The sequence below is a fragment of the Hemitrygon akajei genome, chromosome 7 (genome assembly GCF_048418815.1).
Source record: "Hemitrygon akajei chromosome 7, sHemAka1.3, whole genome shotgun sequence".
Lineage (NCBI taxonomy): Eukaryota > Metazoa > Chordata > Chondrichthyes > Myliobatiformes > Dasyatidae > Hemitrygon > Hemitrygon akajei.
This window is the reverse complement of record NC_133130.1, coordinates 179,253,573-179,267,780: the sequence shown is the minus strand read 5'-3', so window position 1 is coordinate 179,267,780 and position 14,208 is coordinate 179,253,573. Positions and strand designations below refer to the sequence as shown.

Below are 14,208 nucleotides of genomic sequence, written 5' to 3'. Positions count from 1 at the left end.
TTACTCCAATTAAACACTTTCCTAATTTGTCTGTTCCTATCCCTCTCCAATGCTACAGTAAAGGAGATAGAATTGTGATTACTATCTCCAAAATGCTCTCCCACTGAGAGACCTGACACCTGACCAGGTTCATTTCCCAATACCAAATCAAGTACAGCCTCTCCTCTTGTAGGCTTATCTACATATTGTGTCAGGAAACCTTCCTGGACACTCCTAACAAATTCCACCCTATCTAAACCCCTCGCTCTAGGGAGATGCCAATCAATATCTGGGAAATTAAAAACTCCCACTACGACAACCCTGTTATTATTACACCTTTCCAGAATCTGTCTCCCGATCTGCTCCTCAATGTCATTGTTACTACTGGGTGGTCTATAAAAAACACCCAGTAGAGTTATTGACCCCTTCCTGTTCCTAACCTCCACCCACAGAGACTCAGTAGGCAACCCTTCCATGATGTCCTCCTTTTCTGCAGCCGTGACACTATAGCTGATCAGCCGTGCCATGCCCCCACCTCTTTTGCCTCCCTCCCTGTCCTTTCTGAAATATCTAAAGCCTGGCACTCTAAGTAACCACTTCTGCCCCTGAGCCATCCAAGTCTCTGTAATGGCCTCAACGTCATAGCTCCAAGTACTGATTCACACTCTAAGCTCATCCACTTTATTCATAATACTTCTCGCATTAAAATTGACACATCTCAAACCATCAGTCCCTTCTCTATCACCTGCCTATCCTCCCTCTCGCACTGTCAACAAGCTTTTCCCATTTGTGAGCCAACCGCCCCTTCCTCCGTCTCTTCAGTTTGGTTCCCACCCTCCAGCAATTCTAGTTTAAACTCTCCTCGATAGCCTTAGCAAACCTCCCTGCCAGGATATTGGTCCCGCTCAGATTCAGGTGCTACCTGTCCTTTTTGTACAGGTCACACCTGCCCCAGAAGAGGTCCCAGTGATCCAGAAATCTGAATCTCTGCCACCTGCTCCAATCCCTCAGCCAAGCTTATATCCTCCACCTCACTCTGTCATGGTCCAGTCCGCAAAGTCCACTTTCCGGTTCACGATCCAGTCCGTGGACTCCGGACTCTGGGTCTTCTGGCTGTCCGTTGTTTCAGTTGGGCTTAATCACAGGCACCTGATTCTCATATTGAGGCTGGAATATAAGTGGCCCTGTGTTCAAGTGTGGTGGTTGGTTTGTCTTGTTGGTATCCTGTCCTTGCCTCCATGGGGGTAAGTCAGGCCATTCTTGCCATTACCCTGAGGCTGGACTGTTCCCTTCCTTCCCTCTGAAGCCCGGCCTGAAGCCCTGCCGGCAACCTTGCCTGCGTCCTCGCCTGTATCACCATCAAGTTCAGCTGCCAGAGTGAGACCAGAGCCTTGCCACACCAACAGAAGGAACTATCATTGAGCTTGGAACTGTCTCTTTGTATCCCTGTGTTTAGTGTCCATGTATGAGTCCTGGCCCAATGTCCTGTCCCCAAGGAGGGGTCCTGACTCTATGTAAAGCCCCGGCCCTACGTCCTGTTCCCAAGAAGGGTTCTCGGCTCTGTGTTCTGTGTTCCTGTGCTCCAGTCCATGTCCAAGGCTCTGAGGAGGTTCCAGTCCAGTCCAAGTCGTAGCCTAGGCCCTGAGTCCTGGTCTCGTCCAGGGCTAGTGTCCGTGTCCAGCTACACCTCTCCCCGCTTCTGCTTTGCTCTCCCTCGACCTAGGCTCTTCGTTCCTGCTCTCCCTCGATCAAGACCAAGTTTGAGCTTCAAGTCCTCGTCCAGCCCTGGAGTTCTGCATCCTGCCCCCACACCCAGTCCTGCTGCCTTGCCACGTCCGGTCCTCACCTGGATCCGGAGACCGAGCCCGAGTCAAGACCCAGGTTCCGGGTCCCTGTCCAGTCTCTGGCTTGGAGTCCTTGTCCAGGTTCCTAGTGCCTAGTTCCCAGTTCCTCATCCAGATCCTACTTTCCTACTCTAGTCCTAGCCCATGCCGTGTCTCCTAGTCTTGTCCAGGGCCTGTGTCTTGTCCAGCGTCATTTCTTCCCCACTTCCCTTGCTTTCTTGATACACCTAGTCCTCTCCCTGGTACTTCAGTGTCTGTGTCTTGCATTTGGGTCCGTTCCCAACGCCTACCGTATGACACACAATTCCTATACTCACTGTCACGTGGCACAGGCAGTAATCACGAGATTACTCAAAATTACCTTCATCAGGACAGAGGGTAACTGGACCGGAAAAGGGGAAAGGAGTAAAAACAGAGGGGAGAGATTACTGTAAGTCAGAGAAATTGATGCTCAAGCCATAGATTGGAGGCTACTCAGTGAGAATAAGAACTGTTGCTTCTCCAATTGAACTTGGCCTCATCATAGTCAAATTGGAAGGGGGGTCAACAGGGACTCTTGCCTGCTATGGTGGACAGAGTGAAGGTATTCAACAAAGTAATCCCCCATTCAGTGTTGGGTCTCACCGATGCAGAGGAGGCCGCACCGGATAACATAGATAACACTGACAAACTCGTAGATTAAGGGTCACCTCATCTGGAAGCACTGTTCTCTCTAACTATATTCTTTCTTCTTCTTCATTCCTTTACCTCTTCCACCTATCACCTCCCAGCTACTCTGCTAGTGTCCTCTTCCAATCAGTTCAGGCCAGCTCTTCTTTCTTGTCTCTGTAATTCCCTTTACTCCACTGCAATACTGATACATCTAACATTAGCTTCTCCCTCTCAAACTGCAGGGTGAATTCTGTCATATTGTGATCACTATCTCCTAAGGGTTCCTTTATCTTAAGCTCCCCAATCAAATATGGTTCATATTTGGTCTACCTACTTTACACTTCTGATGAAGTGGCTAAGATGACATGCCAAATCAAAGCAAATTTCTGAAAAAGCAGAGGCACTGCTGTGCTTTCTTTGAAATGGTATTTATATGCCGGTCCCAGGACAGATCCTCTGATGTGATAATGGCCAGGAATTTTAAGTTACTGACTCTCTCCACTTCTAATCCGCAATTTCTTCCTATTGTAGTCAATAATTAGCTCTCTGGTTTTGCTGATTTTGAGTGAGAAGTTGTTGTGGCACCACTCAATCAGATTTTCAATCTCCCTCCGTCCAACATTTGGACATCTGTTATACTTGAATGGCATTATTTTAATTAGCATTGTCTAATAATCTTACTGAATACTCATTCTTTCTTCGATATTCACTTATTTCCATTTCCTTTATCAGTGGTGGGGAAGATGCTGGAGTCAATTATAAAAGATGAAACAGCGGCACATTTGGATAGCAGTAACAGGATCGGTCCGAGTCAGCATGGATTTATGAAGGGGAAATCATGCTTGACTAATCTTCTGGAATTTTTTGAGGATGCAACTATGAAAATGGACAAGGGAGAGTCAGTGGATGTAGTGTACCTGGACTTTCAGAAAGCCTTTGATAAGGTCCCAAATAGGAGATTAGTGGGCAAAATTAGAGCACATGATATTGGGGGTAGGGTACTAACATGAATAGAAAATTGATTGGCAGACAGGAAACAAAGTGTAGGGATTAACGGGTCCTTTTCAGAATGGCAGGCAGTGCCTAGTGGGGTACTGCAAGACTCAGTGCTGGGACCGACCGCAGCTATTTACAATATACATTAATGATTTAGATGAAGAGATTAAAAGTAACATTAGCAAATTTGCAGATGACACAAAGCTGGGTGGCAGTGTGAAATAGGAGGATGTTAGGAGAATGCAGGGTGACTTGGACAGGTTGGGTGAGTGGGCAGATGCATGGCAGATGCAGTTTAATGTGGATAAATGTGAGGTTATCCACTTTGGTGGCAAGAACAGGAAGGCAGATTACTATCTGAATGGTGTCAAGTTAGGAAAAGGGGAAGTACAATGAGATCTAGGTGTCCTTGTTCATCAGTCACTGAAAGTAAGCATGCAGGTACAGCAGGCAGTGAAGAAAGCTAATGGCATGTTGGCCTTCATAACAAGGAGAGTTGAGTATAGGAGCAAAGAGGTCCTTCTGCAGTTGTACAGGGCCCTGGTGAGACCACACCTGGAGTATTGTGTTCAGTTTTGGTCTCCAAATTTGAGGAAGGACGACATTCTTGTTATTGAGGGAGTGCAGCGTAGGTTCACGAGGTTGGTTCCCGGGATGGTGGGGCTGTCATATGTTGAAAGATTGGAGCGACTGGGCTTGTATACACTGGAATTTAGAAAGATGAGAGGGGATCTGATTGAAACATGTAAGATTATTAAGGGATTGGACATGCTAGAGGCAGGAAACATGTTCCCGATGTTGGGGGAGTCCAGAATCAGAAGCCACAGTTTAAGAATAAGGGGTAGGCAATTTAGAATGGAGTTGAGGAAAAACTTTTTCATCTAGAGAGTTGTGGATCTATGGAATGCTCTGCCTCAGAAGGCAGTGGAGGCTAATTCTGAATGCTTTCAAGAAAGAGTTAGATAGAGCTCTTAAAGACAGCGGAGTCAAGGGATATGGGGAGAAGGCAGGAACGGGGTACTGATTGTGGATGATCAGCCATGATCACATTGAATGGCGGTGCTGGCTCGAAGGGCCGAATGGCCAACTCCTGCACCTATTGTTTATTGTCTTTATATGCTGAGAAAAAGTAATTATTGAGTAAAATCTATCACTTCCTTTCATTGGCAATGCACTGGTACTACAGCTGAAATCAAAAGATTTGAGTAGCATGAACGCCCAAGGCCATGAAGGGCAGGAAGTTTAAAGAACAGGAGATTCCATGAATTGGAAACATGAGAAAGTTTAAATGAGAAGATACAAACTTCCAAATATTCCCTTCCTGAATATGTGCGGCACCGTGTGACAATGCAAGATAACAAATAGCTGATTGATAGAAGACACAAGAGACTACAGATAGCTGATATTTGGCATTTAAAAAAATGTTGGAGGGAGTCATAAGATACTGGAGCAGAATTAGGCCATTCACCCATCAAGTCTGCTCCACCATTCAATCATGGCTAATATATTATCCCTCTCTACCCCATTTTCCTGCTTATCCCCGGAACCTTTGACACACTTCGTGAACTCCGATGATCCTGTGATTTCAGTCTCTGAGCCAGACATTCGAGCAGCCTTCACGAGGTGGACTCGCGTGTAGTATCCTGCCCATAAAGAAAACCTGACCAAGTACTAAAACCCCATTAGCCTCCGCTTCCAGCATGTAATTCTCCATAACTTCTCTCATCTCCAATGGGATCCCACCACCAAGCACATCTTTCCCTTCCACCCCCTCCCTTCCCCACTTTCCACTTTCCGCAAGGATCACTCCATATGTGAATCCCTTGTCCATTCGTCCCTCCCCACTCATCTCCCTCCTTGCAAGTGGAACGTGCAACACCTACCCTTACACATCCTCCCTCACTGCCATTCAGGGCACCAGACAGTCCTTCCAGGACCCCTGTATATCTATCAGATATACATGGGAGACCCTGCATCAAGCACCTTCGCTCTATCTTGCCTTGTCTTGTCCATACTGTACCAACTGCCGCTATAAACGTGTCTGGTTAAGTGCCTTGCTTAAGGCACGTTGCCTCGGTTGAGGCTCGAACTAACCACCATCAGATCACTTAACCACGCCTCCGTCTCAAAAAGTGGGATTTCCCAGTGGCCACCCATTTCGATTGTCATCCCCATTCCCATTCTGATACACCAGTCCACGACCTCTTCGATTACCACGACAAAGCCACACTCAGGTTGGAGGAGCAACTCCTTACATTCTTTCTGAGTAGCCTTCAACCTGGTGGCGTGCACATCGATTACGCGAACGTCCAGTAATTATTCACCCCTTCCCCCGCCCCCCACTTTATCAGTCCTCATTTGTTTTTCTCTTCACACCTTCATTTCTTACCTGCCCGTCGCCAACCCCTGGAGCTGCTCCCTTTCTACCATGGTCTCCGGTCAGATTTCCCCCTTCTCCGGCTGGTTATCTCGTTCACCAATCGACTTCCCAGCTCTTCACTTCACCCCTCCCCCTGCCCCGGTTTCACCTATCACCTGCCACCATGAACTTCATTCCCCCTCCTCCCACCTTCTTATTCTGACCTCGACCTCATTCCTTGTCAATCCTGATGATGGTCCTGGACATTGACCTTTTACTCTTTTTGCGTGGGTGCCGCCTGACCTGCTGAGTTTCTCCAGCATTTTGCGTGTGTGTGTGTTGCTCAGGGAGTGTGGACAGACAGCGGCAGGTTTTCACTCTGAAGAAACAACATGCTTACAGACGAACTCTCTGCGGAGGTGAGTGACACCCGCGCGCTTCGCGATTGATTCGGCAGCGATGAACATTGGCCGTATTTATCAGCAGAAAGGGCGAGGCACTGCTTCAGCAGAGAAGAGTGGCCGGAGGACTGGGTGTAACTAAAAACTCGTTGATTTTCCTGGAGGCGACTCGTCCTGGGATTGGAGGACTGCCCGTGTGGGTAGGAAAGGGTCTTGTTTTGCTGTGGTGACTGTTTTGTCCTGCTGAACATTCTGGGCATGATATGATGGCGCTGCAGTGCGCGGTGATACTTGCAAGCTGCCCCATCACATCCTTGCGTTGTGTTTGTTAACTTAAAGTATTTCTCAGTACTGTATGCTTCGATGCGAATCTGGATTGTTGGCTAAACTCCAGTTTAACCTTCATGGGACTCCAGACCCATCGATGTTGTTGACTCTTACCTACCCAGGGATGGAAAGAAATGTTGCTCTTGCAAGTGATAACTAGATCACAAAGCGTCAATTAATAAAGTATCAATCCAACCGTTTCACCGCAATAGATTACATTTAAAGCAGCTAAATACAGAGCCGGCTTTGTCTTCGCAAAAAAAAGTTCTCTTTTGCTCTACTTAATTTTAATATGTTTCTTATTGTCATTTATAATATTTTGTTTTGCTCTGTATTGCTGCTGCAAATCAACAAATTTCACAAGATGATGATTCCTGGTTCTTCGCTTGCCAGGAGCGGGAGGGAAGAAGAGTTAGATAGATAGATAGATACTTTATTCATCCCCATGGGGAAATTCAACTTTTTTCCAATGTCCCATACACTTGTTGTAGCAAAACTAATTACATACAATACTTAACTCAGTAAAAAATATGATATGCATCTAAATCACTATCTCAAAAAGCATTAATAATAGCTTTTAAAAAGTTCTTAAGTCCTGGCGGTTGAATTATAAAGCCTAATGGCATTGGGGAGTATTGACCTCTTCATCCTGTCTGAGGAGCATTGCATCGATAGTAATCTGTCGCTGAAACTGCTTCTCTGTCTCTGGATGGTGCTATGTAGAGGATGTTCAGAGTTTTCCATAAATGACCGTAGCCTACTCAGCGCCCTTCGCTCAGCTACCGATGTTAAACTCTCCAGTACTTTGTCCACGACAGAGCCCGCCTTCCTTACCAGCTTATTAAGACGTGAGGCGTCCCTCTTCTTAATGCTTCCTCCCCAACACGCCACCACAAAGAAGAGGGCGCTCTCCACAACTGACCTATAGAACATCTTCAGCATCTCACTACAGACATTGAATGACGCCAACCTTCTAAGGAAGTACAGTCGACTCTGTGCCTTCCTGCACAAGGCATCTGTGTTGGCAGTCCAGTCTAGCTTCTCGTCTAACTGTACTCCCAGATACTTGTAGGTCTTAACCTGCTCCACACATTCTCCATTAATGATCTCTGGCTCCATATGAGGCCTAGATCTCCTAAAGTCCACCACCATCTCCTTGGTCTTGGTGATATTGAGACGCAGGTAGTTTGAGTTGCACCATATCACAAAGTCCTGTATCAGTTTCCTATACTCCTCCTCCTGTCCATTCCTGACATACCCCACTATGGCCGTGTCATCAGCGAACTTCTGCACATGGCAGGACTCCGAGTTATATTGGAAGTCTGATGTGTACAGGGTGAACAGGACCGGAGAGAGTACGGTTCCCTGCGGCGCCCCTGTGCTGCTGACCACCGTGTCAGACCTACAGTCTCCCAACCGCACATACTGAGGTCTATCTGTCAAGTAGTCCACAATCCAATCCACCATGTGAGAGTCTACTCCCATCTCCGTTAGTTTGTGCCTTAAGATCTTGGGCTGGATGGTGTTAAAGGCACTAGAGAAGTCAAGGAATGTAATCCTCACAGCACAACTGACCCCATCTAGGTGAGAGAGTGATTTGTGCAGCAAATACGTGATAGCATCCTCCACTCCCACCTTCTCCTTATACGCAAACTGAAGAGGATCCCGGGCGTGCCTGGTTTGTGGCCTCAGATTCTGTATTATCAGCCGCTCCATGGTCTTCATTGGTTCTCGCGTTCCGCCCTGTCTCCAACGCTGTGGACTTTTCTTGCCGACTGCGCTGTGGAGGTTTGGCGTGAGGATAGGCGCGCACAGACCGATTCCACTCTTCAGACCGGGGGACGCCCCGCAACGTACAGCGAGCTGCGGCGGGGCAATAGCGGAGCTGACTTAATGGGCTGAATGGCCTAATTCTGCTCTTTGGTCTTGTGGTCTACCTGGGTTTGGAATCAGAGTTGTCCTTCGCCTAGGCTGATAAGCCCAGCTCGCCCACCCAGTTATACCACTAAACTCTCAGTCGCGCCATGACGTGGCGAACTCGGTAAGAACAGGGATGCCGTGTTAAGGTGTTGCTATGGGCACAGTAGTGTGGGAGGGGTCATATGTGAGTGGCCTCTTGCGGCAATCACTACACCCGGAAAGGAGAGTCAATGGCAGACGCTTCACCTTCCTTAAGTGAACAGGACATCCAGCCCAGGACTCACCCGTCCCGATGTAAGTGATTATAAACCTGATTCTGAGATTCTGCAAATTTAGATAAATAACTAGATAATCTGAAATAAAACAGAAAATGTAGAAAATACCCAGTGGGGTCAAGCGGAGAAATGGAATTAACACTTTGGGGTATTAGCCTTTTATTAGAAATAGGAAAAGAAAGTTCCCTTTTTAGATGGAGGCAAAAAAAACTTGAGGGGGAAGAAGCAGAAAGTAGTTCTGATAAAAGATTATTTTTCACTGAGCAGAAATTGAGTATTTGTTATTTTAGTTCTCCAGTATCTATAGCATTTTGCTTTTGAACTGTATAGTATGCATTGGTTGAGATATAAATGTTGACTCCTTTTCTTTGAATTGTCCAAAATACAATTGATAAATGACACAGCTACATATACTTCTGGTGCTTCAAATATGTGGGGAAAGTTGTATATTGAAATCTTAATACTGAGATTTAAAAACATGACCTGGATCTTCTGGGAATGTCTTCACTAAGGCAAAATGACCACTTATTTCTCTGATTAATGAGCAAATTCTGAACTAATTTGACTTTCTTTCATCTCTAGTTTAGGAAAGATGGCTTTGTTGCTATTGAAGGTTTTATCACGGTGGAGGAATGTGATTCTCTGAGAGCACGGATATCAGAGATTATTGATGAGATGGATGTCCCTTGCCATCTTCATACTGAATTCTCAACTCAGGAAGCAGAGCAGATTAAAACACAGGTTGTTGTATGAGAACTGGCTATTGTATTTGCACCTTAATGCTTTGTGTGTATTTTTTTTTTTAAAAAATCATTATATTGCCAAAGCAGTGTCTATCTATCTAAAATGTTCCTGAGAATGAGTGATGTTTTGGGGGTGGAACTGGACTCTCTGACGGTGGTGTCTGAAAAGAGGATGCTGTCCAAGTTGCATGCCATCTTGGACAATGTCTCCCATCCACTCCATAATGTACTGGTTAGGCACAGGAGTACATTCAGCCAGAGACTCATTCCACCGAGATGCAACACTGAGCATCATAGGAAGTCATTCCTGCCGGTGGCCATCAAACTTTACAACTCCTCCCTCGAAGTGTCAGACACCCTGAGCCAATAGTCTGGTCCTGGACTTATTTCCACTTGGCATAATTAGCTTATTATTATTTAATTATTGATGGTTTTATTTTGCTATATTTCTACTCTATTATTGGTTGGTGCAACTGTAACGAAACCCAGTTTCCCTTGGGATCAGTAAAATATGTCTGTCTGTCTGTTTCTGATTCAACGTAGTCCCTATAGTGAGGGCATTCTCAAAGCACTGCTGGATAATTAATTCGAGGACTTGGGCTTCGTGATGATGATTGATGCAGAGAGGATCTTGGTGGTATTCCTGTATGCCTTGGCCCTTCTACTCTGCATGGTAGAAGTCTCAAGCCTGAGAGGTGACTCAATAGTTTGCTATAGGACACTCTTTAGATGATACACTTATTGGAATTAGTTTATTATTGTCACATGTACCATAATTCAGTGATAACCAAGTTTTTGCATACTGTTCATACAGATCATATCATCATTCAATACATTGATGTAGAAGGAGGTAAAACAAAAATGTGGAACGTAGCTGCAGAGAGTGCAGTGCAGGTAAATAGCAAGGTGCAAGATGATAACCAGGTAGATTGTGAAGTCAAGTGTGCATCTTGTACAAGGGAACTATTTTTTTCTTTTTTTTATTGAAGGAATGACACAATACAGAATACATAATGGATTATGTTTTCCTCCATTTTGCTTTTACATCTTACCCGTAAACAAGCCTCCCCTCACCCTCCCTCCCCAAACAAACCATGGCATCTAATGTATTTACAATACAACAATTCACAAATACAAGTACGGACATTTCACAGCCATACCCCCACACTACTTCAAGATGAAGGCCCACACACATCCACAACATGTCAGATAATCCAGAATATACTCATATTACAATTCATTAGCCACCCTGTGAGGTAAACCATATGCATGTTAAAAGAGAGGCAACTTCCCAAGTACAATCAGATGCCCTCAACTAGTAGGTAATTCCTTAGGACTCCCAAAATATGACAAGAAAGGTCCCCATTTCGAATAGAACTTTTTCACAGACCCCTTCAAAGTGAATTTAATCTTTTCTAATTTTGGAAAAAACATTACGTCCTCTAACTAAGCAGCAGCAGATGGGGGAATGGCAGATTTCCAGACCAGCAAGATTCTCCTACGGGCGAAAAGCGATGTAAATACAACGATATCCGACTGGTTTGCATTTAAACCCAAAGCATCATCCACCACACCAAATACAGCTATAAGCGGGCAAGGTCTCAGTGTCACCCCCAAAACCTCACTGATAATTTTAAAAACCAGTGCCCAATAGCCATCAAGCCGAGGGGAAGACCAAAATGCATGCACTAAACCAGCCGGAGAGAAGGAACACCTGTCACAGCCAGCGTGTGTCCTGGCATACATGTCAACAAGCCTGGCTTTACTTAAATGTACCCTGTGTTGGCGCGTGGCCTAGTGGGCAAGGCATCAGACTAGTAACCTGAAGGTCACTGGTTCGAGCCTCAGCTGAGGCAGTGTGTTGTGTCCTTGAGCAAGGCACTTAACAACACACTGCTCTGCGACGACACCCGTGCCAAGCTGCATGGGTCCCAGTGCCCTTCCCTTGGACAACATCGGTGGCGTGGAGAGGGGAAGGCCTGCAGCTTGGGCAACTGCCGGTCTCCCATACAACCCTGCCCAGGCCTGCATCCTCTTGAGACTGACAGATGCCACCACCACCCTGTGTAAAACTTTAAATTGTATGAGCCCCAGTCTAGCACATGATGACGAGGAATGAACCTTATTCAATGCTTTTGCCCAATATTCCTCAGCCAGATCCATACCAAGGTCATCCTCCCACCTAGTCTTAGTTTTGTTTAAATCTTGAACTTCCAAAGACATCAGCTGAGAGTATAGAGCAGAGATCAGCCCTTTATTATTAAAGCTAAGAGTGAGTTTTTCCCACAATATAGCAGGTGGTAGATCAGGAAAAGGGAAATTTTTCCTTGACAAAGTGGCGAATCTGCAGATATTTTAAAAAATGATTATGTGGAAGGCCATATTTACTGCACAGGTTATCAAAACTATCAAATATATTACCAGTGTACAAATCCTTAATGCGCAGAAGACCATTCAAACCCCATTTTCTAAAAACTGAATGGAGTGTGGATGGAAGAAATAAATGGTTTCTATGAATGGGACCCAAAACTGAAGCTGATGTGAACTCATAGTGGCAGAGAAATTGATTAAAAATTGAGGGTGGGGATTACGACCGGGTTAGATGTGAATTGAGAGGATTTCAATGGCAAGGAAGTATACACTAAAGCTGGGAGAGACGAGGAGTGCAGACCGTGTCTCAAGCAGGCGCCAGTTTATATCTGGCCGGTGAAGCCAGAATAATACCTTTTGAATGTTCGATGCCCAGTAATAATGAATAAAGCTAGGAAGGCCCATTCCACCTACGTCACAACCTCTTTGGAGAATGCACTTATTAACCCTTGGGACCTTATTTTCCCAAATAAAGGAGGTTATAGCTTGGTCGACTGATTTGAAAAATAACTTGGGTAAGAAAACTGGCAAGCACTGGAACAAATAAAGAAATCTGGGAAGTATCGTCATTTTCACTGATTGAATTCTCCCAGCTATAGTAAGGGGTAAACTGTGCCATCTCTCAAAATCAGCCTTCATTTGGCTAACCTGAGGCCTGAAGTTAGCTTGAAACAGTGATGTAAAAGAGGGAGTAATGTATTTGTATTCCTAGATATACAAAACCATCTTGAGATAAAGGAAAAGGCAAAGATTCCTGTCGGATCTGTAGGGCCAAGTTATTAATGGGAAAGCATTTGCTTTTTTGATGGTTCAGTTTATAGCCAGAGAAGGCTCCAAATTGACCTAAGTACTGGAGAGTTTAACATCGGTAGCTGAGCGAAGGGCGCTGAGTAGGCTACGGTCAATTATGGAAAACTCTGAACATCCTCTACATAGCACCATCCAGAGACAGAGAAGCAGTTTCAGCGACAGGTTACTGTCGATGCAATGCTCCTCAGACAGGATGAAGAGGTCAATACTCCCCAATGCCATTAGGCTTTATAATTCAACCGCCAGGACTTAAGAACTTTTTAAAAAGCTATTATTAGTGCTTTTTGAGATAGTGATTTGGATGCATATCATATTTTTTGCTGAGTTAAGTATTGTATGTGGTTAGTTTTGCTACAACAAGTGTATGGGACATTGGAAAAAAGTTGAATTTCCCCATGGGGATGAATAAAGTATCTATCTATCTAATAATGACACGATAGCAGGACTGCTACCTACAGGGTCGCTAACATAAAGTAAGAGGTCGTCAGCATATAGGGATACACGGTGTTCCATGTCCCCTCTCCTAACGCCTTGAAATAATGTAGTTGACTTAAATGCAACAGAAAGAGGCTCAATTGCAATTGCAAAAAGAAGAGGGGACAATGGGCAGCCTTGGCGAGTGCCATGTATTAATGGGAAATAGTCAGATCGAAAATAATTCGTCTGTATATACGCTAAAGGTGAGTGATACATGCTAAAGGCCAGTCGACGGATATTAAAAAAGAATGGTGATTTTTAATAAAACCTGTTTTATCATCTGAGATTATCTTGGGAAGGGGGCGTTCTAAACGGTACGCAAGCACTTTAGCCAAAATTTTTACATCCACATTCAAAAGTGAGATGGGGCAATATGATCCACATTGAGTCGGGTCCTTGTCCTTTTAAAGAAGTGAAATAGATGCCTGTGGAAGAGTAGGGGGTAAGGAACCATTCTCCAAAGATTCCTGAAACACTTCTAGAAGAACCGGTATGAGCTTATCCTTAAATTTCTTATAAACTTCTATCAGATACCCATCAGGACCTGGGGACTTAACCACTCTGCATAGCCATAATGGCATTATTAATCTCTTCCTGCCCAAGAGCCCGATCTAAATTCTCCACCTCCTCTGGTTCAAAAGTTGATATTTCCAAATTATCTAAAAAGCGTTCCATATTTGTTATATCTGAGGGAAACTCTGAGGTATACAGAGAGGAATAAAAAGTTGCAAAGATGTTATTAATCTCTTTTGGATTGCTTTTCAAGTTTTGGTGCGTGTCTCTTATCTGGGGAATAAGTCGTGATGCAGCTTGATGCTTCAACTGATGAGCCATAAGCCGGCTCGCCTTGTCACCATATTCATAATAGAGGCTACTCGTCTTAAGAATTAATTGTTCTGATAGGTTTGTAGATATAAGATTAAACTTCACTTGCAAATCAGCCCGGCTTTTATATAATTCTGCAGTGGGTGCCTCAGAATATTGCCTATTCAGGTCCAAAATAGATTGTGATAACACTTGCATTTCCTTCCTACGCTCTTTATTGGCATGTGAAGT

At 44.8% G+C, this 14,208-nt stretch overlaps 2 protein-coding genes across 7 annotated transcripts in view; one reads left to right on the top strand and one right to left on the bottom strand.

The window, feature by feature from the left end:
- LOC140731232 (kynurenine--oxoglutarate transaminase 1-like) overlaps positions 1-5,962 on the bottom strand; it is a 156,845-nt gene extending 150,883 nt beyond the window's left edge. The window contains exon 1 of the mRNA XM_073052746.1: positions 5,860-5,962. The gene's annotated coding sequence lies outside the window, so the exon portion shown is untranslated. The remainder of the gene's footprint in view (positions 1-5,859) is intronic.
- The window catches only part of phyhd1 (phytanoyl-CoA dioxygenase domain containing 1), a 56,075-nt gene continuing 47,753 nt past the window's right edge, over positions 5,887-14,208 (top strand). The window contains exons 1-2 of one of the 6 annotated variants that reach the window (XM_073052753.1): positions 5,887-6,248; positions 9,335-9,496. In XM_073052753.1, coding sequence (XP_072908854.1) covers positions 6,222-6,248; positions 9,335-9,496 — 189 coding nt within the window. In that variant the 5' untranslated portion in view covers positions 5,887-6,221. Of the gene's footprint in view, positions 6,249-6,289; positions 6,431-9,334; positions 9,497-14,208 lie in introns of those variants that run through there. The other 5 variants (XM_073052751.1, XM_073052754.1, XM_073052752.1 and 2 more) reach the window with 5 other exon arrangements.